The sequence below is a fragment of the Hemibagrus wyckioides genome, linkage group LG26, assembly GCF_019097595.1.
Source record: "Hemibagrus wyckioides isolate EC202008001 linkage group LG26, SWU_Hwy_1.0, whole genome shotgun sequence".
NCBI classification, from domain to species: Eukaryota; Metazoa; Chordata; class Actinopteri; order Siluriformes; family Bagridae; genus Hemibagrus; species Hemibagrus wyckioides.
This window is the reverse complement of record NC_080735.1, coordinates 2627346-2652310: the sequence shown is the minus strand read 5'-3', so window position 1 is coordinate 2652310 and position 24965 is coordinate 2627346. Positions and strand designations below refer to the sequence as shown.

At 39.8% G+C, this 24965-nt stretch overlaps 1 protein-coding gene across 5 annotated transcripts; it reads right to left on the bottom strand.

Moving 5' to 3' along the window:
* Positions 1 to 2047: 2047 nt before the first annotated feature.
* Positions 2048 to 9387, bottom strand: LOC131346521 (interferon-induced protein 44-like). Of its 5 annotated transcripts, none has more exons than XM_058379985.1 (9): positions 9337 to 9387; positions 8555 to 8699; positions 5806 to 5900; positions 4764 to 4797; positions 4464 to 4662; positions 4066 to 4212; positions 3667 to 3838; positions 2899 to 2999; positions 2048 to 2707 (listed from the first exon to the last, which is right to left on the bottom strand). In XM_058379985.1, the coding sequence occupies exons 3-9, from the start codon at positions 5864 to 5866 to the stop codon at positions 2519 to 2521; spliced, it is 903 nt and encodes a 300-aa protein (XP_058235968.1). In that variant the 5' UTR covers positions 5867 to 5900; positions 8555 to 8699; positions 9337 to 9387; the 3' UTR covers positions 2048 to 2518. The 5 variants fall into 5 exon arrangements, with proteins under 5 accessions (XP_058235968.1, XP_058235969.1, XP_058235971.1 ...); XM_058379986.1 differs by lacking the exon at positions 9337 to 9387 and adding an exon at positions 8379 to 8414 and having other exon boundaries at positions 8555 to 9275; XM_058379988.1 differs by lacking the exon at positions 8555 to 8699 and having other exon boundaries at positions 9337 to 9363.
* Between the last annotated feature and the right edge of the window lie 15578 nt (positions 9388 to 24965).

The window sequence follows — 24965 nt, the reverse complement described above, 5'->3', positions numbered from 1 at the left end:
TCCGACTCGACCTCCTCCCTCACTTGGTGAGTTATTTTTTTGTGACTTTTCACATTCACACCATGAAGCTATTATTACTCTAAGGTATAAAGACTTATACGTGTAACATGAATTTAGTTTTCATTATTATTTCTTGTTATGAGTGATAACCTGCACAGTCCTGTGTAAAACATGTGTTTGAGTCATTTGCATTGTTGATTTAGAAACATTATATGAACCAAAATTCCCATACATGTGAGTGAGTCTCTGAGTGTGGAGTCCTGTGATGGACTTATCAAATCATAGTAATCCATTTAAAAAACATTTTTTGAGTATGTGTATGTCTTTAGACGTGCATGCATATTAAATATACAAATAAAAATAACTAAATAAATATATACTGCTCTAGTATGCTGTAAAGCAAAGATGCCTATAGAAATGTAAAGTTTTAATATAAGAAAAAAAAACACTATACCGAGCAGTAAGCAGAAATAAACTACACAAAAGACAATATTTGGTGCCACACACTTTTCCTTTCCCTGTGTTACAATTCCTCCATGTCCAGGGTTAGGAAGGAGAAGTAACAAAAAATGCCCAAAACAAAACAGTATACATTTAGCAATTAAGCACTTCTTGCAGAAAATGTAATCCTATAATCTGATTGGCAAGAAGGTGATTAATTTTTCTATAACAGCAGCTCGGACAGTAGGTCAGAGGTTTACATTAATGCCCTCATTCTAATAATTATCTTTTCTATTGTAAAAGCTCATTCAGATGGTCTTATATGGTAAATGCAGAGTGAGAAAAAAAAAAAAAAACTTTCAGAACTCTCAGTGATGGTTTTGACACTGTGAGAAATGCCTCGTGAGTTCTGCTTTCTGCCGTTTAGGTAACAAAACCTGCATTTTTGGTTTTAAACGTGAAAAAGCTGGTGACTGAGTGCCAATATAGTAATAGAAACTAATAAAAGAAACTAACTTATTTCATGGATTGTTTCAAGTTTCAGGTGTGTCAAATGCAGAGAAACAACAATCAGTCATAGGACTCAGGTTGAACAGGATCCAGAGAGCTGTATAAATACACTGTATAATATCCTATACGCCAAATATTATGTCAGAATATTCATGTCCAGTGTGTGCTAATAGACATTAGCATGCATAGTGAATAGTGTTAATGGTGTACACTTAGACCTGTACCAGGAGAGGAAAGACAGTAGAGACATGCGAGGCAACAGCACAAGGTGTAACAATAAAAAAATTCATATAAAAAAGAGATGGTGGTAGGCACAGTGTGGCCAGTCAGAGTTACACTGATCATTTCAGTGTGTGCAGAGTAAGAATTCAACACAACCCCAAGTGTTTTATTCATTAAATATTTAATTTCAACTCTCAATTTAATGTCAAGACAATATCTAACCAGGTCTAAAGGAAATTTAGATGAACATACACAAGCTGAAGAAGGCCAGAGGAGAGCATTATCCTCTGGAGATTATTGACATCATGGGGATTGAATTATCAGACGGAGGAATAAAACCTGAAGACATCATTAAGACATTTGAGGGACACATTTTGGATGGCTACACTGTAAGTACATTTATATTCTTGTTATTAACTAATGCAATAATGCTATTGTTAATGATATGTTGTTTCATTTTACGTGGCTAATGTTATTTCTAGCAGGAAAGATCATTAAGTTTGCCACTCCATATCAACCAAAAAAAAAGAAAAAGAATTTTAGCACTACTGGATCATTACCCTGTTGCAACCCTTTCTCTCTCTATGACACACACACACACACACACACATTTAAACTTTGATAACACTGCTTGTAAGCACATGATTTACTGTAAACTGAAAGTGAAAGTATTTTGGACCATCAGAATTTCTACCGTTATCTTTGCTGTGTTAAACTTCTAACCATGAATTTACTCTTTACATGAAACACTGTACATCAGCTGTGCAGTTTGTTTACTCGTTATGTTCAATTAATATTGAGAATTTTAACACCTCAGTCAGAGTTTATTTATGTGATAAAGAATTTAATAATCAGTTAAAAAAAAACCTCCTCACAACTTCACAATATGTTGTTTATTTCAGACATTTCTAATATTACATGTTCTTTAGACTGTTCCATGCTGCAAAAAAACATAAACGTGCAATGCAATAGAAATCTATGTTTCTGATGATTTACTGGCTGATCAGCTAGACTGAAGGTCTGAGTTTGCATGACTGAGACTGACGTGAGACATTCTTTTAATAGTCTTACTTCATCATAACAAAACTTTCCCATTGTTACATGTAGAGTAGTAACTCTGAGTTGTGAAATCTTAAAGAAATCTTATTGTAACTTTAAAGTAGCCTAAACTAATGTTCATAAATGGCATAAAGACAGACTATTGCATTCCACTTAATATTTTAGCAAAGCATACTTGGTTACTTTCTCCATTTAGTAATAGCTGTAATCCTAATATATATTTTTAAATGTTTAATGGAGCACTTTGTGTAACACTAATCTCACTGAGGCATTGAGATCTGAGGCTTTACTCAGCTTTCTCACCAGAGTTAAAGGATTTTTTCTTCAACTTGTCAGCAGCGATGTTCACAATCTGATCAAGTGCCTTGAGAATCAGAAGATCCATGTTATCATCTGGGTCTATCTCCTCATGGTAGTTCTTCACAGGGAAGACGTGATTCATGGGAATCCCCAGCCGATTACTACACTCCTGCATCTGGAAAAAAGAAATAAATAGAAAAATAGAAACGGATGAAAGAAAGGAAAGACAAGTGAAGGCTTTCTATGAAGGTTTCACTCAGTTTCACTTTACAATAACACTTACTTAGAGTAAAAAAATACCCTTAATGAGGATGATTTATGGGACATTTCCTTATATCATGTCCTTATAATTAATTAATTAATTACCTTCTCTTTGATCTTCTTGCTGGTGTAGATCTTCCTTATGTCCTGGTGAACCAGTGGGCATGCTAAATCGGGTCTTGTCACGATGATTACTTGAGGTATTTCTGAATGATACGATAAATATCAGATTTATAATCAATCGATGCAATTTGAGGAAAATTTTCTACAAAATTAATAGTCAATACTGCACTTTTCACTGAGGGCTGTGTTCATAATTTAGTAATAAACAAGATTTAATAGAATTTAGAATAACAGATTTAATAATATTTGTGCACATTATGGCTGAAATTTGGACCTCAGATGTTCATGTTTTGGCTGAAAATCCTTCAAAAACAGTGGAATTGAATGAAGATGATTTTTAGGCATACAGTAACTGTAATAATAAAGTTTAAAGTAAAAGAATAAAGTTATAAATTAACTTAATGTAAGCTGTCAACATACTAACATACCTTTTAACCTTTAACATGTTTACTTTACTGGAGAAGAAACTGAATAATAAATAATGCATTTTGATAATATATTGTTAAATCAAAGTGGCAATTATGCTTCACCACCACCACCATGTTTCTCTGCTTAAGAAGAAGCAAAGATTAATATAAGTTTTGGATTTATGTTGCCAACTCTAAATATATCCTATAGGCATTCAGCCACAATTTGATGGAGCGTAATTATTTACTAGTACACTATTTGGAAAACACACACAAAGTATTTTAAGAGTATATGTATTTCTCTCCATTTAACAAAATGATAGTGTATATCAATTAGTCTTACTCAGTTTTGAAGCTGCCTCACGGATTTTGTTCATCTTATTAAAGACCCCATCTTTCATTAATGATATTTTGTCTGCTGCTACAATGTTGACCAGGCAGCAGGTTTGATCGTCAAGACTTGGGTTGCTTCTGCAGCCAGGATCATTCATAGACTTAGTCGATGTAGGATCAAACTGTACAAAGTGTACAGAAAATAAGAAAATAAATAAATAAATAAATAAATAAATAAATAAATAAATAAATAAATAAATAAATAAATAAATAAATAAATAAGCCTATACATCAGCCAAAAATATACAAAATTTCTGAAATCAGGAACTTGAACAATGGTTCAAAATGCTATTTATGAATATAATTATTTGTTTGTTCTTTCTGGTCAAGTAACATTAACTTTTCTCACATTGAATCCTTCCTGAAGAAAGCCACTTAAGGCTTTGATGATGTTTTCTGAACTTGCACCTTTTTCTTCGTCTTCAAGCCCCATGACATCACTGAATGCAAAAGGCAAATGGGATCCATCCTTTCGTTCAATGTAATATGTTTCGTACTGTAAAACAAGTTCAGATATATAAGAGATCAGCTGTTGCTGGTCACTCATTTATTTGTCCAACGTGTATTCCAAATAAATGTAACATTTATTTATTTGTAAATAATAGTAAGAATATCTCAAATAGATTCAGTAGAAAGTCAGTTCAAAAGGAACAGTAAAAATCTCATTCTTATGTATTTCAATTTGATTTCCCATCCAGCAAAAAAAGAAGAAGAAATAATCAGTGGGCTTAATTCTAAAATACTTACAGTTTTTGTAAAACTCGTTCCACTGGTTGTATTAGTAAGAGCATCACAGGTGATTCGTTTTTGGAAAACATTACTGACTGAGTTTATAAAGCTGGACTTTCCTGCTCCAACATCACCGATAAGCAGAATCCTGACAAACCGAACACTTGGGTGTTTGAGCTTGAAGTCCCTCAGTTTCTGTTCAATCTCACTATTTTTTCTAGAAAACAAAAACAATCACATGTACAGACTGTATAAAATAAACAATAATTCTCACTCAAGGTAATGAGGTTTTTTTTCTATATAATAAAAGAAACTTACCCCCAAGGCATTTTTCTCCATGGTTCATCAAATTCTGAAAAACAGACATCCAAATTCAACATTTACATAAACAGTGCAGTCATACATATGTATTCAGAATTCAGAATATCTACAGTGTTCTGGTTATGCAGCAAACCTAATTTGCTATTTCTGACAGGTTTGATCAATTATAATAAAATAGCCTTTTTCTAGTGTATTTAAAACACAAAACATGAATTTCAATGTAATTGTCAGGAATTGCTGGACTGTTCCCTGCCAGGCCTGAGGAGGGAGCTGGCAGGTGAACCCTAGAAGCCTGCTTTTTTGTGTGTCTTTCGAGTTATGCCTGTCCTATTGTTCTCTCTCCTGATTGTGTCACCTGTAACCAGTTTACCCTAATATCTATAAATAGGGATCCTTCTGTGCATGTCCTTGTCCATGATTGTTTAACTTTTATTTGTTCCGTGGGTCCAGTCCGTCTATGCTCCTGAGTTGATCTGGCTACCTGTTCCATCTTTATTTTCCTTTTTTAACCATGCCATGTCTCGTATCCTGTTAGTCTTCCCATGTCGTGTCTTCATGTGAATAAAAGCAGCACTTTGCTGAATCCTGTGTCTGGGTCTGCATTTAGTCGCGTGTTGGCATGTGCATGTGCACCACGGATGGCCAGGTTCGAGCCCCGCCTAGGGCAAGGATCCCGGCCGTGAGAGTAATATTTTGTGGTTACAGCTACACTAAAAAAGGACTAAGTGGTCAGTAAGATTTAAGAAAAATAATCCATATAGTTTATGTAAAAATATTATATTTTTCAACAAAACATGATTTAATTGCTTATCTTAAATTTAAAGTAGTGTAGTGAGTGAGGTGGGGTTAATGTGATTAATTCATGTATTAATGTAAGCCAATTACTTTCTGAAATCTCAGAAAGATGGTGGCACTGACAGGTTATAGCTACTAAAACATGCATGTTAGAATAGTGCATAGACACTGATCACAACACACTGATCACAATCACAACAATTTCTATGTGAATGACTGAATGGAATTTTTTAATTTGTCTTACCGAGTTTAGGAGGTGGAGGTGAAGGTTGACGAGGAGGTGGTTTAGATTCTTCTCCTCCCATTTCACACAATTAAAATGAATTGTGTTTAAAAATCCTGATGGAAAAAATAAAAAAATAAAATTGAATTAAAATGCATTATTATGAAAAACAAATTAAACAGAAGAGGAGCATATGTTATTTCCTTGTTATGCACAGGTCTATATCTCTTCTTAAATGATAAATCTGAGAGCTCCCATTGTGATATAATTCATTATTGCACTGGAAATGTCAGTTGGAAAAAAATGGCAACTGATTCAGAAAAAAAATCTGCATGGAGAGGCAGAAGCAAGAAAGTGACAGAGAAGCACAGACCCTAAAATAATTCTAATGAGATTAGATTAGATTAGATTAAATTTAACTTTATTGTCATTGTGCAAAGTACATATAAAGAGTAGGGATGCACGATATGAAAATTTAAACCGATACTGATAATCGATCATTAAGTCCTTCTCATGGCCGATACTGATAACCAATAAGTTCATATTTTTATATTAGAATTTTCCTATAATCTGCAGTTTGTGCACCCAGGAGAATAGAAAATCTAAGATGCACTGATGAAACTGATATTTTAGTAGCTCTGGCCTAACTGTAATAGCAAACATCAGTCCTGACTCTTCAGATGTTTTTGTTTTTTGTGTAAGGCACTACAATAAGAACAGAGTGGGTTTAACACAACTCATTAACAACAAATTTATATTCAAGTATTTCATGCATAACAAAGAAATGCATCTATTCAACCTTTTTAGTGCATGAGGATGATGAAGGTATATAGACCTTAAGTCACATGCTCTGTGTTTTAGGCCTAGTGCCAGGGGCGTCGCTAGGAGTGTAGAGGAATTAATGAAATTTTTTAGTTGAGCACTGTTGCCGTTACTGTACATGATTTTGACTGACATCTCTCTCCGCACACACACACACACACACACACACACACCAAAATACTCTCTCTCAATACTCAATACTTTAATTTCCTACACCTATCGGTCTGCGCAGCGCCGCTTACACATCACGTGACTAACCCCCCAGCAGGCACATTGATATCAATTTGATGTCAAATATTAGTCAAGACTTGATCAAGATGCTGTATAACATTATTTTAAATTCAGTTTGGAAGGCAATTTCTTCCAGTGGTAATTGGTTAAAAATAGGAAGTTAATCCTATACTGAAATTGGTTTATTATACATGTAGGCCAAAATGTTTGACGTTCAATTTACATCAAATCAATGTCATGTTTTAGATGTGAAACTTATGTCATATTGACATCACACTGACATCAATAATTCAGCTGTTTAACACTTTTTCTTATAAGGCCTCATCATTTGGCATCTGCTGACTTTCCCGTTAATCTCAGTAATTTAAAAAACAACAACAAAAAATATTTCAGACTGGTTATTATTTTTTTTATTTTTAATGATACCATAATTCTGTGTAATTACAATACTGAAATTACTATATTTTTTGTAATAATGTATTGCCAGTTAATTAATTTACAGTAGGCCTAATTTTTCACAGTGAAAAAACCTTGACATTTCCTGTCTGAATAACAATAACAGGCATCCCTCCAAATTTGAAATTAATCTAATATTTATTTATTTTTATTATTCCCTGAAATCATCCTTTTCACATTGACAAATGCTTTCTCTGCTGTTCACCGCCACACCTGTAGATGGCGCTTTGCAATGGGGGAGGGGTGACGAGATCCAATTGAAGACTCCAGAATCAATCCTAATGAACCCTTCCCTTTCACATTAAGGAGAACGTTTTATCATGTAGGTAAATGTGTTGAGCGCGACAGCAATAAAAAATGTCAGAAAACACAACAATCTTATTATTCAGATAAAAGTCTAACTTTTAATTTTTAATGTTAACACAGTTGATAAAAGTCAGCTAACAAATGTATGTTGTGTCTTTTTGTTTGATTCTAAAACCCCCTGGCATATAGGACCCTTTAGATTATTATTCCATACCCAATATGTACAAAAGCCTTAAATTAAATCATCCTAAAGATAGATCTAAATAAAATCTAAACTGTTAAAGCACTAAGACATTACAGTCTGAACATCATGACTTTCTATTATTCACCTAATGCAGTATTTAAGTTAAAATACAGACATGACTTGGACCAGAACAGACTCCATCATTCGGCTGTTCTGTTTATTGATAAAGGAATTCTCAGCACTAGAAATACTAGTATGATAACTGACCGTTTTGCTCAAGTCTCTGAGATACTCTCTGATGATTCCACCCTCAAAAAAATAGTATAGAAAAGTCACCAAGAGCATCAAGTAGACAAGATACAAGCAGTAAGACAGATGAGAGAATGAGAGATGAGAGAACAATAAGAGAAGAGAAGCTGTAAAAAAAATTAAAAAATGAACAAAGAATAATTCCTACAGTAGTGACAGCAGAAATCAGGAATGAAATAATAGGTGCATGTATAATATAGATTATTGTAAAATAATAGTAATAATAAAGGATCTGCACGGCACAGCTTCACACACACGCAGTAAGAGATAATATTGCATGGCATACCTGTGAGAGAGAAAATGTCATGAATTTAATGAACTCCTTTTTTAGTAGCAAGAAATGATGGGAGGAGTCAGAAAAAAGATTGAATGAAAAGTTACATGCTGTTTGTGTCAATTTGTGTTTATTATTAAACAATATTACATTAAAATGCTCTTACAAAACGTGTTATTCTTGCTTACCCCCTCTCCCTAAGTAGCCCCTGATGTTTCGGGCTCAGCCCCTGATGTTTTCAAATTCTAGATACGCCCCGGCCTAGGGCTAGTATCTACTGCTGCCGCGGCTGCTTGATTTTATTTTAATACAAGCTTCCCTGCGATGACGACCCTGAGAGTGAGATATAAGATTTGTGGTGTTAAAACTTGACGCCTTTTTTCCTCCTCTCAGAATCCTTGCTGAACAAGCGCTGCAAATAGCCATGGCATTGCCCTCCGCTGCCACCGAGAAAAACTTCCAGACCGGTGAAGACATGTTCACAGATGATGAACTAATAAACGCGACACAGGCTGAGAGTCATTACAGGTTACAGCTGCAGTCACGTGCACTCGGAAAGAGGATGGATCTCCGATAAATCATACTTATTGATTGATTTACCAGCAAGCATACTTTATCTGATCTGATTATCGGATTTAATTTATTTATCGGAGCAATAAAAATGACGTCACCCATATCGGCCCGACAAAATATCGTGCATCCCTAAAAAAGTAAATGAAATATAATTAGCATCTAACCAGTGGCATGAATAGTAAGTGGTATAAATTCTAATAAGGGAATATCACTATATTTATGTTTCCCAGTTGCAAAATCATGATAGATGTACAGTATACATATACACATATGCTTATATTTAATACACTTTTGTTCAACATGCAAGAAAATTATTAAAGTGTAGTTAGCATAATAAAGATTGAAATGTTCATGTAAAGATCAGACAATGGTAAAAAAAATAATCACATATACTCACGGTTTATGGTTGCACAGATCTACTGCATCCTTCAGTACTGCCAGTTTTATAGCATCATTTGGAGGCTCCTCCTCTTTTTCTCATCATGCATTCTTAGAAATGGAGGCATTTCATAGAAATGGAAAGTGAAAGTAAGATCAAATCATGTTCAAAAGATAATCCGTGGATGTTTGGTTAAATTATTAACTTAATATTTACACTACCCTAATTTATTATTATAACAATCACATATTAGAACATGTTTGTTGATGTAAAACTGGTTTGTGGCTTGCAGGAAAGCGTATAGAAAATGTAACATCACTTGACCACATTGGCTTGTTCATATATTTTGTTGATTTCGAAGGGGAATTTTGTTCACCGCCTTTGCAGGAAACGTCTGTAATATATTAAATAATTTACTTTATATTGGTTTAATTTTTTAAATAATGCAAAAACATTCACTGATATATGTGCTATACCTAACTCCTCAAATACGTCTGTAAATGTGTATGAAGTTCTAGGTAGATGTAAAATAAAGCAACAGTTTAGTACAGTAGTACTGGATTATTACCCTCTTTCAACCCTTTGTCTCTGTATCACACACACGCACACACACACACACACCCACACCCACACACACACACACAGTCACATAGGGATGTTTGAAGACTTCTAGAAAGAGCATGATTTACAATAAACTGAAAGTGAAAGTATTTTAGAACAACATCAACATTTTGACCATTATAACCAGTAGATGTGTGCAATCATAAACCATGAGTATATATGTTGTGTTGTTTTGTTTTATTTTTTTACTATTGTCTGATCTTTACATGAACATTTTAATCTTTATTATGCTAATTGCACTAACAATTTTCTTGCATGTTAAACAAAAGTTTATTAAATATAGGCATCTGTGTATATGTATACATCTATTATGATTTTGCGACTGGGAAACATATATTCAGTGATATTCCCTTAATAGAGTTTATACCACTAACTAATATGGTAAATGTATTTTATTTGCTTTGTACAATGACAGTAATGTTGAATCTAATCTAATCTAATCTAATTAGAATTAATTCACCACTTTCTTACTTCTGCCTCTCCATGTTTATTTTTTTCTGAAGTTGGTGCCCTTTTTTTTTCAAAGTACACACTGTAAAAGGTAACACTTGTGCTTCCTTAAAATATATCAGTATGCTTTACTTCTAACTCATTATCCTGTTAATTTAACTAACATAATGTGAGTAATGCCCCTTTTTTTTACATCAAACAATTATAATACTAAGTTAATTAAGTAAACTGGACATGAAACTTTGCATTCCCAGAGAGAAAAAGCAAATTGGGGTCTGCACATGTGGAGTAGTGCAGCACGAGTCTCCTCACTGGAACCTTCCACATGGACTTGGAATTTGCAGTCTAGAAGCAAAAACTTTTTTATAGGTAAGTTATTCAACATGAATTAATATTTAATATGATTAGGTTTTATTTCATAATTTTGTTTTTTACAAATACAGGCTAAAGCGTTATAGCATCATCTTAGGGACAAAGTAAAAACTTATGGCGGGCTACAGCTAATGTTAGCGAATATTAACCTTAGCCAGGTAGGCATAAGAAGGTAAAACAGCTTCGCACTTAAGAGTGCCCATATACAGTATCTCACAAAAGTGAGTACACCCCTCACATTTTTGTAAATATTTTATTATATCTTTTCATGTGACAACACTGAAGAAATGCCCCTCTGCTCCAATGTACAGTAGTGAGTGTCCAGCCTGTATAACAGTGTAAATTTGCTGTCCCCTTAAAATAACTCAACACACAGACATTAATGTCTAAACCATTGGCAACAAAAGTGACTACACCCCTAAGTGGAAATGTCCAAATTGGGCCCAATTAGCCATTTACCCTCCCCGGTGTCATGTGACTCGTTAGTGTTACACGGTCTCAGGTGTGAATGGGGAGCAGGTGTGTTAAATTTGGTGTTATCTCTCTCACACCCTCTCATACTGGTCACTGGAAGTTCAACATGGCACCTCATGGCAAAGAACTCTCTGAGGATCTGAAAAAAAGAATTATTGCTCTACATAAAGATGGCCTAGGCTATAAGAAGATTGCCGAGACCCTGAAACTGAGCTGCAGCACGGTGGGAAAGACCATACAGCGGTTTTACAGGACAGGTTCTACTCAGAACAGGCCTCACCATGGTCCACCAAAGAAGTTGAGTGCTCATGCTCAGCGTCATATCCGGAGGTCGTCTTTGGGAAATAGACGTATGAGTGCTGCCAGCATTGCTGCAGAGGTTGAAGGGGTGGGGGTAAGTCTGTCAGTGCTCAGACCATACACCACACACTGCATCAAATTGGTCTGCATGGCTGTCGTCCCAGAAGGAAGTCTCTACTGAAGATGATGCACAAGAAAGCCGGCATACAGTTTGCTGAAGACAAGCAGACTAAGGACATGGATTACTGGAACCATGTCCTGTGGTCCGATGAGACCAAGATAAACTTCTTTGGTTCAGATGGTGTCAAGCATGTATGGTGGCAACCAGGTGAGGAGTACAAAGATAAGTGTGTCTTGCCTACAGTCAAGCATGGTGGTGGGAGTGTCATGGTCTGGGCCTGCATGAGTGCTGCCAGCACTGGGGAGCTACAGTTCATTGAGGGAACCATGAATGCCAACTTGTACTGTGATATACTGAAGCAGAGCATGATCCCCTCCCTTCGGAGACTGGGCCACAGGGCAGTATTCCAACATGATACTGACCCCAAACTCACCTCCAAGACGACCACTGCCTTGCTAAAGAAGTTGAGGGTAAAGGTGATGGACTGGCTAAGCATGTCTCCCGACCCTATTGAGCATCTGTGGGGCATCCTCAAACGGAAAGTGGGGGAGTGCAAGGTCTCTAACATCCACCAGCTCTGTGATGTCATCATGGAGGAGTGGATGAGGACTCCAGTGGCAACCTGTGAAGCGCTGGTGAACTCCATGCCCAAGAGGGTTAAGGCAGTGCTGGAAAATAATGGTGGCCACACAAAATATTGATACTTTGGGCCCAATTTGGACATTTCAAGCGAGCGGAGTAACTCTCTGGGGCAAGGAGTAGAGAGAAAGGAAAAGCAAGCGGAGTAACGCTCTGGAGCAAGGAGTAGAGAGGAAGGGAAAGTGAGCGGAGTAACGCTCTGGAGCAAGGAGTAGAGAGGAAGGGAAAGCGAGCGGAGTAACGCTCTGGAGCAAGGAGTAGAGAGGAAGGGAAAGCGAGCGGAGTAACGCTCTGGAGCAAGGAGTAGAGAGGAAGGGAAAGCGAGCGGAGTAACGCTCTGGAAAGTGCTAGTGATAGGGAGTGGAAAGAAAGGGGGTCAGAGTCTACTCCCGACAGTCCGCATGCAAGACCCTATCTCCGTGAGTCTGCATGCAAGCCTCTACGTCTGAGATCAGACCCCGAAGGAGTGAAGGAGAGGAGATTAAGTAGGGAAGTGCGTGCACAGAAAACAATAAGCAGGTGCAATCAATTACAATAAGGAGTGCGAGTGCGCTGACGAGGGGTGGAGTCCGGCACGCCTGTGACAGAACCCCCCCCCTCCACGGTCCGCTCCTGAGGACCGAAACACAGAAGCGTGCAATGACAGATCAGGGCATCCTGGACAATATGCACAGCTGGGTCCTCAACCCCCATAGGGAGAGGGGGGGTCAGCGGCAGCACCAGACTCTGGAAAGAGAAGGAAAGACAGGTAAGACAAAGTAGAAAGACAATGAACAAGTCTATAAAATGTACATGAGGTTGGGAGGACACTTGGAGGAGCTGGCTAATACAATGTCATCTTCCAATCCCCACTGCATTAGCAAGAGCAGCACCCGGGGGAGGTAGATACTCAGAGCGGAGAAGTCTAAAGTAATCCACCTGCAGGAGTGCTGCAGCTGCTTTTGGAGGGGGAAGTCAGTTTCTGGTCGGCAGTGGCAGTTCTGAGAACCATGTGTCCTTTTGCCTTCCATGAAGAGCGTCCTGCATGCCGCACCTTGGGTAGCCTTCTGTATGAAGGATTCCATTGTGAGGGAGCCTTGCCACAGGGAGCCACCGTAATCTTCTGCTGAGCCAGAGTATGGAGAAGGAGTAACCCCGGAACTGGCAGAGCTCATCCTTTCCGAGCCAGGCAGCACGTGGAGTACCGCGAGGAATGACGCAGCGGCCTGAGATCTGGAGGTCTCCTGTGGTGCAGGAAACACTCTTTGTAGGTTGCGGTCTGATCTTCTGTAATGGGCGGACTGTAGCTGAATGACAGACATGAACAGAAGTAGATAAACCTCCGGAGGGGTACGTTTATTAAGGAATATACAACAAAGGAAGGAGAGGGGAGAGCGGGGTGACGCTCTGGAACAAGGAGTGAAGAGGAAGGGAAGGAAAGGAAGGAAAACGAGCGGAGTAACACTCTGGAACAAGGAGTAGAGAGGAAGGGAAAGCGAGCGGAGTAACGCTCTGGAGCAAGAAGTAGAGAGGAAGGGAAAGAGTAGTGGAGAAACGCTAAGGAAAGTGCTAGTGATAGGGAGCGGAAAGAAAGGGGGTCAGAGTCTACGCCCGAGAGTCCACATGCATGCAAGACCCTACCTCCGTGAGTATGCATGCAAGCCTCTACGTCCAAGATCAGACCCCGAAGGAGTGAAGGAGAGGAGATTAAGTAGGGAAGTGCGTGCACAGAAAACAAGGAGCAGGTGCAATCAATTACAATAAGGAGTGCGAGTGTGCTGACGAGGGGTGGAGTCTGTGACACCTATCAAGTTGAAACAAGGGTACACATACTTATTTTCTCATTCTTGTCATTTAAGTACAGGACATATTGCAAGTTCTTGTTTCTTTTTACTGTTAGGTGCATCAAGCTAAAGCGGTCTAATCCAACAGTCCTGCAAAAAAACTGTTCTTTTTTACCCAAGATGGTGCAGAGGCGTTGATTCAACTGTATGCTTATTTTGGAGGCTGTAATTTCGGCTGCTGTTGTACTGTTAATTTGTCTGCCCAGTTTATATCAGCAAGATATAAAATATAGTTTGATAGCAGTATTTTGAATTTGTGCTATTTCCTGTGAACTAAAATGTTGCTGACTAAAATGTGATGCTATTTCAAACTGAATAAATATGATATGATCAAATCACAGACTAAATGTAAAGGATACTTTCTTCGAGAGACAAATATGACTAAAACAGCGTAAAAATTACAACTGGAACTGGCCTGAGAGCCTAGGTTAAAACTTTTTATTTTTTTTAATCTGCCCTTTAAAAATAAATGCAATTTGTTTACATCTAGTTGTTCAGAGTGCTGTTTGGTTTGTATTTATTCATTCCGCCCTCTTGTGGACAACTGTTGTAAAACTCTGGTGTCACTGGTATTTTCACTGAAATGAAATAATGTCTTAGAATTCAAATTTTATAAACATTTAAGTGAAATATTTGAATTTAGTTCTTCAGCCCTGTTCACAGCTCTGGTCTGCTCTTTGTGTTGGAGGCGAGGGTCAGGCAGCTGCTCCACACACACACACACACACACAGTAAACAGCAACAGGTGCAGATAACATGTTTACTGAAGCTAATATATGGCTAAACAGGTACAGATGACTGCATCATTTGTAATGGTGTCTACTCCCAATGGTGAAGTACAATGGTGAGGTTTATCCTGCCAAAAAAAATCCCTCAAGCTAATAGTGTTGTTTGTTATCCTGATAGCTAAAAGCCACCAGGTACACAAATACAATATTCAATAATAATAAATAAAATGTTTTATGTGTGTAGTTTAAGGAATTTGTACATCTTAAATATGACAGGATACAATAATCCTTTTCTTTAGAAACAATCAAATTTCTAAAGTCTCTAATTATTATTATTATTATTATTATTATTGGGAGAATATACATCAATTAGCAAAAGTAATTCTCACGTGAAAGTGAAACTATACAAATAGTCATATAGGTGTCGTCTGCACAATTATGACAACTCCCAAGCTGATACCACTAATAAAAACACACTCAACACCTCAGTCCAGCACAACATTCCAAGGTAAGTGATTTTAGTCTATTTTTGCTCAATGTTTATAAAAATATATATGATTTTATTTCATTTCCTTCTTACAAAAATGTCAGTACACATTACTTTCCGGTTATAACCCATAATGATTGAACACAGGACTTAGTAGCAGTGTGAGAATTTTGTGAGTGTTTTCCACCACTATCATTATTCTCATCCATCATTAACATCAGTAAGGAAATGGGATTATTTTATTCCACTCCAACTCCAACTGCTCATCCTACTTCTCCAGGTGAGGTATTTTTGCAGAAAGTAGTTTTGAAAATGAAGTACAATAGTGATAGAATTGTAATGTAAACTAAAATGTGTGCACACTCATACTATTGAAAATTCTCATACATATGAGCGAGTCAGTGATCGTGGTGTCCTGTGATGGACTTGTATTGGGCATTCCTGGGATCATAGTGTTCCATTAAAACAAACAAACTAACTTACTACTAGCAATGTTTTTACTTTTACATTTTCTTTTCTCACACCCTGTAAAACAAGACATGGATGTGCAGATTAATCTGTGGTTATAATAAGGCATCCTGAATAAGGCTCTGGATCCACTGCCATTCTAATCAAAATGAAGTGAATGAATTTTGCATATTATTTTCCTTTCCTATCACTTAAATGAAAATCTTAAGGGAAAATTAGAGGTTTCAAAACCTATACAAACAAATTAAAAATATTTTTTGAAAAAAACTTACAGAGTAAGGATATCTGACATTTCTGACATTTATTTATATTCTTGCAATTAGAATTCCAGAAGACTTGGAGACAAGCAGAGTGGAGGTAAGGTTTAATAATGTTGTAAGGCAAAGATGCCTCAAGAATGTGACATTTTACCATTCAAATATAGTATACCAAGCAATAAACAAATAAACAAAACACAGGTAATATTTGATGGAACAGCGATTTGCTTTCATTGTGTTACACTTCTTCCGTGTCCAGGGTTGGGGAGGCACCATTTGAGGTTGTTCCCCAGCAGTTCTCCGACGACCGCGCGAAGATCGCCTTCATCCTCTTGCTACTGTCCGGTGAGGCCAGACGCTGGGCAGAGGCGTTATGGACATCCGAGAGCCCAGTGTTCGCCTCCTTAGCGGATTTCCTGGCCCACTTCAAGGCGGTCTTCGGCGCGAGTGCGTCTGCCCTTTTGGTTCATGACGAGCTGTTTACTCTGCGGCAAGGAAAAGACACCGTCTGCGAGTACACTCTGCGCTTCCGCACGCTGGCGGCATCTAGTGATTGGAATGAGTCGGCGCTACTCGCGGCTTACCGGCGGGGGTTACAGCTCGACATCCGAAGGCAGATGGCTATATATGACGACTCTGCCTGGTCTGCTTATATGACGACTAGAGTCCTTCCTATTGAAGGCGCAGCGTGTGTCCCAACATCTCGCCGAGGTCACCATCGAAGGGAACAACAGGTCCGATCCCTCACCCCAGGAGGAATTCTCCGCTCCAGAGCCCATGCAGACGGACGAGTACCATCTGTCCGTGAGCGAGCGGCAGCACCGGCGCCAGTGTGGACTCTGTCTGTACTGTGGAGAGCCTGATCACTCCATCCAAAACTGCCCAGTCCGTCCACCCCGCCCAGCGGTGAGTACAATCCACCTCAGGTCTATAATAATCAACCTGCGGTATCACAATGCCTCACTAATGCACGGGTCTCAATTTCATGCAGTATCCGTGCTGTTTGATTCCGGCGCATTGGGGAACTTCATCTCCTCTCGTGTCTTGTCCACCTGCCACATACCATGTTTACGAAGCCCGATGCGCTACCGGATTACGACCATTCAGGGGAAACCGCTGGGTTCGCGGGCTGGTGCAATGGATCACCCCAGAAGTGACCCTCCGATTTGGCTGTCTACAGAAGGAGACGCTCTCACTCCTGGTGTTGGAGGATGCCCGGGTGGACATCATCCTGGGGCACCCCTGGTTAGTGCTCCACCAGCCCTACATCAGGTGGAGCACCAGGAGCATCGATCGATGGAGCGACCATTGCTTCCGGTCGTGCCTACGCGTACTCCCCATCCCGAATCCCGTGACCGGCATACTGGGGGCAACCAGTGTAGAAAGTCCTCACCAGAACGCCGAATTGGACATCCCTGCGGAATACAGGAGTTACAGGGATGTATTCAGTAAAAAAGCCGCTACTAACCTGCCCCCACATCAACCCTGGGACTGTGCCATCACCCTTCTGCCCGATGCAAAGATGCCCAAGGGGCGTGTTTGCCTTCTGTCCATCCCGGAGCAAGGGGCTATGGAGGAGTACGTTCAGGAGGTGCTACGTCAAGGTTCTATACGTCCGTCCACCTCCCCCAGTTTCTTTTTTGTGGCAAAAAAAGGATGGAGGCCTCCGGCCGTGTATCGATTACAGAAATCTGAACTCGCAGACAGTAAAGTTCGCTTATCCCCTGCCTCTAGTCCCTGCGGCACTCGAAGAACTCCGTGGAGCTCGTCTTTTCACGAAACTCGATCAGCGGAGCGCCTATAACCTGATCCGCATTCGGCGCGGGGACAAATGGAAGACTGCATTCATTACACCTTCTGGGCACTATGAATACAGAGTCATGCCTTACGGTCTCTCCAACGCACCCGCGGTGTTTCAGAACTTTATGAATGAAGTCTTCCGCGACCTGCTCCACCGGTCCGTGATTGTGTACATAGACGATATCCTCATTTATTCATCCAACCGGTCGGAGCATATTCGTCATGTCAAGCAGGTGCTCAACCATCTCCGCCGTCACCAGCTTTATCTTAAGCTCGAAAAGTGCGAGTTCCACCGACGTATCATCCAGTTCTTGGGCTGTCATCTCCGCAGGGGGCATCGCGATGGATCAGTCCAAAGTGGAAGTGGTGAAGAACTGGCCGCAACCTCACACCATTAAGGACCTTCAATGCTTCCTGGGGTTTGCGAACTTTTACCGTCGTTTCATTGCGAACTTCAGTAAACTGTCATTATTTTACAGTTGGACCTGTCATGATAATTACCTTATCGACACAATATTACTCATTTTTGATGACCTGTGATATTGCCCTTGGTGTATACATTTGGTGCATTTGCTTACGTAAGAATAAATGTCAATAACATTTTAGCCATTTGCACTGTTTCTGTCTTCTAGTCTTAAAATTCTAATTTGAGTTGTGTAGGAAACACTAGGGTCAGTTTTAATTATAACATTCTGTAAAAAATCTAGAAAGAATTGCTAATGTTTCAAATAATAGTCCTATTCAGTAATGTCAGGGATTGAGAGGCTAATACTTTGTGATGAAGAGTGAATAAACTGTATAAAAAAAAAAAAAAAAAGGTAGCTGTGGTCAGAATGTTTACGGTATATTTAAAAGTGAAAAACGGTAAAAAACTGGCAGCTGTGGTTGCCAAAAAAAGTACTTGAGTAAAAGAATTTTTTTTTTTAAACAAGAACACCTAGAACTGGTATAAAAAGCAAATACGCTTTTTATTTTAATGCCACAAACATAGTTGTCACGGGCACGCCAGTCCCAACACTACCTCGCTCACAGTCACCTGAGTTGTAATTAGTTCACCTGCACCTAATTTACCCAGCGCCTATTTAAAGCGCTCACTCGTCAGGGACAATGGCGAGTATTAAGACTGTGATAGTGACAGCCACTAGTCTCTTCTCTTGCCATAGAGCAGTATTTCTGCATGTTTCATCTACTTGCCTTTTTGCCAGCTCCGTTTAGTTTTGCTTACTTCCTTAGTTACATTTTGCCTTCTGCCTACCTGTGTCCGATTAAAGTGGCGCTAAACCTGCTCTCTGCTTCCAGTGTGTGTGTGTACTCTGACAATAGTAAATACATACTTTGGACAACCATACATACTTCTCCTTAAAACAGCTGTAAAACAATGTATTTTATGTTGGCTTCAACTTGCAGAACATTTAAAATGATTACAATCTTTATCAGAAAGAAACACATTCAATAACCTGAACAAGACCACAAACCATTCCACTAACAGAATGTATTAATCATAAACCAAATGCTTGGAAAGCATAAACATACAGCTTTTTTACAATCTAAGATGCACAAAACAAAACTTCCTGTAGGAAAACTTAAGTGTAGAAATTGTTTTATTCCTTTCATATTGTATTAAACCTACTTTCTTCATCAGAAGAGAAATTAAAATTAATCTTAATCAACCTTAATCTTAATCATGAATCGTAACTTTCCTGGATGGCCTATGGGTAAGTAAATCATCAGTTATGTAAATATAAGTAAACTACTCTTTTGACACACTCCAGAAATTCCAAACTAGGAATCCAAGAAAAAAAAGTTTTATGTAGAGATTGTTAAAACATCTAAATATTAATGAACAGGTGACATTTTTTTTAGGTACTCACAATGTTTTGTTGGCTGCTCAAATCATTACTGGTATAGTACAAAACAGTATTCGGGCAAAAAATAGCTTTCTAAGAGCACAGCACTCACATTTAAGTCGTTTTCAACATTAAAGGTTCAAGCATCTTCCAGGGTAAATCCAGATAACTCAAATTTGAAAAGCAATATCACTGCCAACGGAATCTTCAGACATCTGTCAAAAAAGGTTCTGTCCAACCTTAATCTGCTCTCCATTCGTGATCAGCAAGGTCTGCTATGAGTGTAAGGACTTGGGCGTTCACTAGGAGTTGTTTTTTGTTTTTCCTTGATTCAACTTTGGTGCCCTTTTCTGGGTTTATGCCGAAGAAGCACCTGAACAGAGGAAGTTAATGACTGAATGTTGGCCACAAATATAGACTGATTGAAGGGTTAGTTGACCAGAAAATAAATTATGTCATCATTTACTCCCCCTCAAGTTGTTCCAAACCTGTAACAGTTTCCTTCTTCAGTTAAACATAAAAGACATTTGGAAGAATGTGGGTAACCAAACAGTTACTGGAGCCCATTGACTTCCATAGTATGAGCAAAGAAAATACTATGGACTTCAATGGGGACTAGAAAGTGCCTGGTTACTGATATTTTGCAAATTATATTTTGTGTTTAGCAGAAGAAATTCATGGTTTTGGGACAACTTGAGGGTGAGTAAATGACAGAATTTTAATTTTTGGGTGAACTATACCTTTAACCACAACAAAACATTTGAAGAGAGTATTACTGTAAACAAAGTCATTTATTATTTAAATTTTATGGAAATCATCATTGCAACATTCTTGAAAATATATCCTTTGTGATCTGCAGAAGTCAGAATGGATTTAGAATGTCATTTTTTCACCATGTAATCAATGTTCTATTTATAGGTGAACATTTCTGTAACACTTTACAATAAGGTATAATTTGTTAGCTTAAGTTAGCAACTTCAGTGAAAGGGTTAGTACACCCCAAAATGAGAATTTGGAGACTTTCCAAATGCATTTGTGTAAAAATCTAATGATTTGCTCTAATTCAATGCGCCTATGAAGTATGAGTATGAAGTACTTACATGGTATTGGTATTGGTATTTAATATTTTAAATAATACCCAGCCCTGTTGTAACGGTAACCAGACTGGACACAGACTTTATTTTCAAAACCCAAACGGGTATGTTTAATAATGTTCATAAAACGGGTGGAGAAGCAGAAGAAGTGGAGTCCGATACTATGCAGCTTACAGAGAGGTGACTGAAGGGCAGACGGAGAGAATGGATAACAGGAAATACCTCGATCCGGAGAATGGAGGACCAGGTGAATGATAGTAGCAGAGAATCGTGGAGTTTTCAACATGAGTCTTGTACGAGACCAGACAGTGACTGAGTGGAAAGAGTGCACTTAAATAGAGGAGTGGAAGTGATTACGAAACAAGGTGCAGGTGTGCTAGATTAATATTCGGGTGATTGGGTGCGTTGGTTGGTGAGGGAGTCTGGTATACCGGTGACAGAACCCCTCTCTCCACCTCCTGCTCCTGATGGCCAAAGACCCTGATGCCTTGGTGGGCGGCCTCTGCCGCATGGTGCTGGACACTCGGGGTGAGCTGTGTGGTAGGTTAGGGTCCAGAATGTCCTCTCGGTGGACCCATGATCTTTCCTCCAGCCTGTAGTCCTCCCAGTCCACAAGATAACGACCACCATGGTGCCGGGAGTTCAGGATCTCCTTGACAGCATATATGGTGCCATCCTCTAGCACCATCAGGAGAGGGGGATCATCAACCGCACCAGACACTGTGGAAGGAGAAGAGACAGGTGAGACCTATGGTTTGAGTAAAGCTACATGGAAAGTGGGGTGAATTCTGTATTGTGGTGGTAATTTGAGTTCATATGTGACTTGTTTGATCTGTCTTGTGATGAGGAAGGGACCAATGAATCTGGGACTCAGATTCTTGCAGGGGAGGCACAGCTGAATGTCTCTGGTGGAGAGCCAAACCTTTTGTCCTGGATGATATCTGGGAGTGGCGGTTCTCCGAGCATCAGCATGAATCTTCTGCCTTCTTACCTCCTGTTGGAGGTGCTGACCAGTGAGTCACTGATACCTCTGAGGGTTCTCCAGACCAGGGAAACAGAGATGGTTAGTAGCCAAGTATGCACTGGAATGGTGTGAGGTCTGTGGCTGGCTGACAGAGGGAGTTTTGTGCATACTCGTGCAATGTACCAGTGCCAGGAGTTCTGGTGGCTATGACAAAAGGTATGGAGGTAAAGGCCAATTTCCTGAATCTTCCTTTCTGATTGGCCATTAGACTGAGGGTGGTAACCTGAGGTCAGACTGACTGTCACACCTAGAAGAAAGAAGAAAACTTTCCAGACTCTGGAAACAAACTGGGGCCTTCTGTCCAAGACAATGTCTTCAGGTTAACCAAAATTTCTGAAGGCATGTTGGAAAAGTGTCTCTGCAGTCTCCATTGTGGTGGGTAGGCCCTTGAGGGGCACGAGATGGCAGGCTTTGGAAAATCTGTCTACCGCCACCAGGATACAAGTGTTCCACTCAGAGGGTGGTACGTCAGTTATGAAATCTACTCCTAGGTGTGACCAGGGACACCCGAGGAGTGGGTGGTGGAAGCAATTTTCCTGAAGGGAGATGGCGTGATGTCTTGGCCATTGCACACTCCTGGCAGACCCTCACGTACCTTCTGATATCTTGAGCCATTCCTGGCCACCAGAAGTATCCTTGTAGTAGCGAGAGGGTTTGATTGGTTCCAGGGTGACCAGTGCCCAAGGAAGTGTGCATCGAATGAATGAACCGGTGACGTTGGGATTTAGGGACATATGTGCAGTCGGGTGGGCAGCCTGGAGGAGCTGGATCAGAGACACTGGTGGCTGCAATGTCTTCATCCAGGGACCACTGGATAGGGGAGATAAGTAATTTGGGAGGAATGTTCGGTTCAGGCTGTTTGGGAGGTGCCTCTGGAGTGTGGAGACAGATCTTCTTTTGTATTTTTGGTCCCTGGACAGTAAGAGATAGTGAAGTTAAATCTGGTAAAGAAGAGGGCCCATCTGGCCTGCCTGGGGTTAAGCATCTTAGCTTCCCATAAGTATTCTATGTATATTATTATATAATGGTCACTGAGTAGCATGAACAGGTGGCGGGCCCCTTCTAGCCAGTGCCTCCACTCCTCTAGAGCTAGTTTGATGGCTAGTAACTCTGTTTCCAAAATCATAATTTTGTTCGGCAGGGGTCATCTTCCTTGAGAAAAAGGCAAATGGATGGAGATGAGCCTTTGTCTCCTTGATGCTGTGACAACAGTGCACCTACTCCTGTGGTGGATGCATCTACCTCCACTATAAAGGGTTTGTTTGGGTCTGGATGGGTCAGGAGAGGTGCAGATGTGAAAATCTTTTGGAGTTCAGTCATGGCTTTTGTGGCCTCAGGTGTCCAAGACAATGACTTAGGTTTATTCCTGAGCGGATTGGTTAGATGAGCCACAACAGAACTGTAATTTTTTTTAAATCAACGATAAACATTGGAGAAACCAAGGAACCTTTGGAGGTCTTTGATGGTCCAGGGGAAAGGGCAGGTAGAGATGGCTTCCACCTTCCCCTCATCCATGCAGATACCCTTGGGGCTGATGACATAGCCGAGGAACTGAATTGAGGTCTGATGGAATGTACACTTTTCTGCTTTCAGATAAAGCTGGTGTTCATGAAGTTTCTTAAGGACCTTACAAACATGTTGACGATGTTAAGTCTCGCTCTGGAAGTACACCAGGATATCATTGATGTAAACCAGGACAAAGCGATTGAGGTACTCCAGGAACACCTCATTCATGTACCCCTTGAACACTGAGGGGGCATTGACTAGGCCATAGGGCATGACCAGGTACTCGTAGTGGCCGGTTGTGGTCACAAAGGCAGTTTTTCATTCGTTTCCTCTCATATACAAATGAGGTTGTACGTGTTTCTGAGGTCCAGTTTCACGAAGATCCTGGCTCTGTGGAACTGTTCTAGAGCGGCTGGGATGAGAGGAAGGGGGTAACGAGGGCACGGTAGCCTATGCAAGGCCGTAATCTTCCGTCTTTCTTGGCCACAAATAGAAACTGGAAGCTGCCAGGGATGTAGATGGGCTCCTCTATATATTCTTCCATGGTCTTCTGTTCAGGGAGAGAGAGAGGATTGATTTTGCCCATGGGCACTGGTTCATTGGGTAACAGATCGATGGCACAGTCCCATGGTCAGTGAGGAGGTAATTTAGAGGCTCGTTTAGGGCAGAAAACATCACTGAATGGGGCATATTCCGGTGGTATGACTGAAGACTGCTTCTGGATAGGACTTTCAAATTCAAATTTTATTTGTCACATACGAAATCATACACAGTACGACATGTAGTGAAATGCTTTTTATGACTGCCTACAATTGAAGAAAGAATATAAAGTAAAGTGTGTGGACAAGAAAAGAAATGTATAGGGATATAGGTAATAAAAATATATACAGGAAAATAGGAAGAATAAAAACTATCATAGTAGAAATTAAAGACATGATAAATTATGAAAAAAACACCAATAGTTTTGTAAAGCCGATTGTGTATAGGATATACGTACATGTATGTAGATAAAAAAATGTCAAATATAAAAATAAATGTAATGACAATAAATAATACGGTATGTAAAGTGTTGGTGCAGTATGCACACAAAGATGTGCAGTGAGTGTGTTTATTGTGTGAGCAGAGTACTGCAGAGTATACAAGTAGTGCAAATTGTGTGTGCAACAATCAGTTGAGGTAGAATGCAATGTTCATATGTGAGTCCAGAAAGTCCAGGGTCTAGGTGTTCTGGTTGAAGGCCCGAATGGCCTGCAGGAAGAAGCTTCTCCTCATTCTCTCTGTGTTTGCCTTTAAGGAACAGAAACGTTTCCCTGAACGCAACAGAGAAAAGAGTCCATTGTTGGGATGGCTGAGGTCCGTCATTATCTTCCTGGCCTTGGTCCAGCACTGCTTGCTGTATATAGTGTCCAGGTCAGGAAGCTCGGTGCGGATGGTATGCTCGGCTGATCACACCACCCTCTGGAGAGCTTGTTTGCTGTTTCCAAACCAGGCCGTGATAATTCCCATCACGATGCTCTCAATCTTGCAGGTGTAGAATGTCTTTAGCACCTTTGAGGGCAGTTTAAAGTCCTTCAGGCATTTAAGATGATAAAGACGCTGCCGGGCCTTCATCACCAGGGTGTTGACATGACAGGAC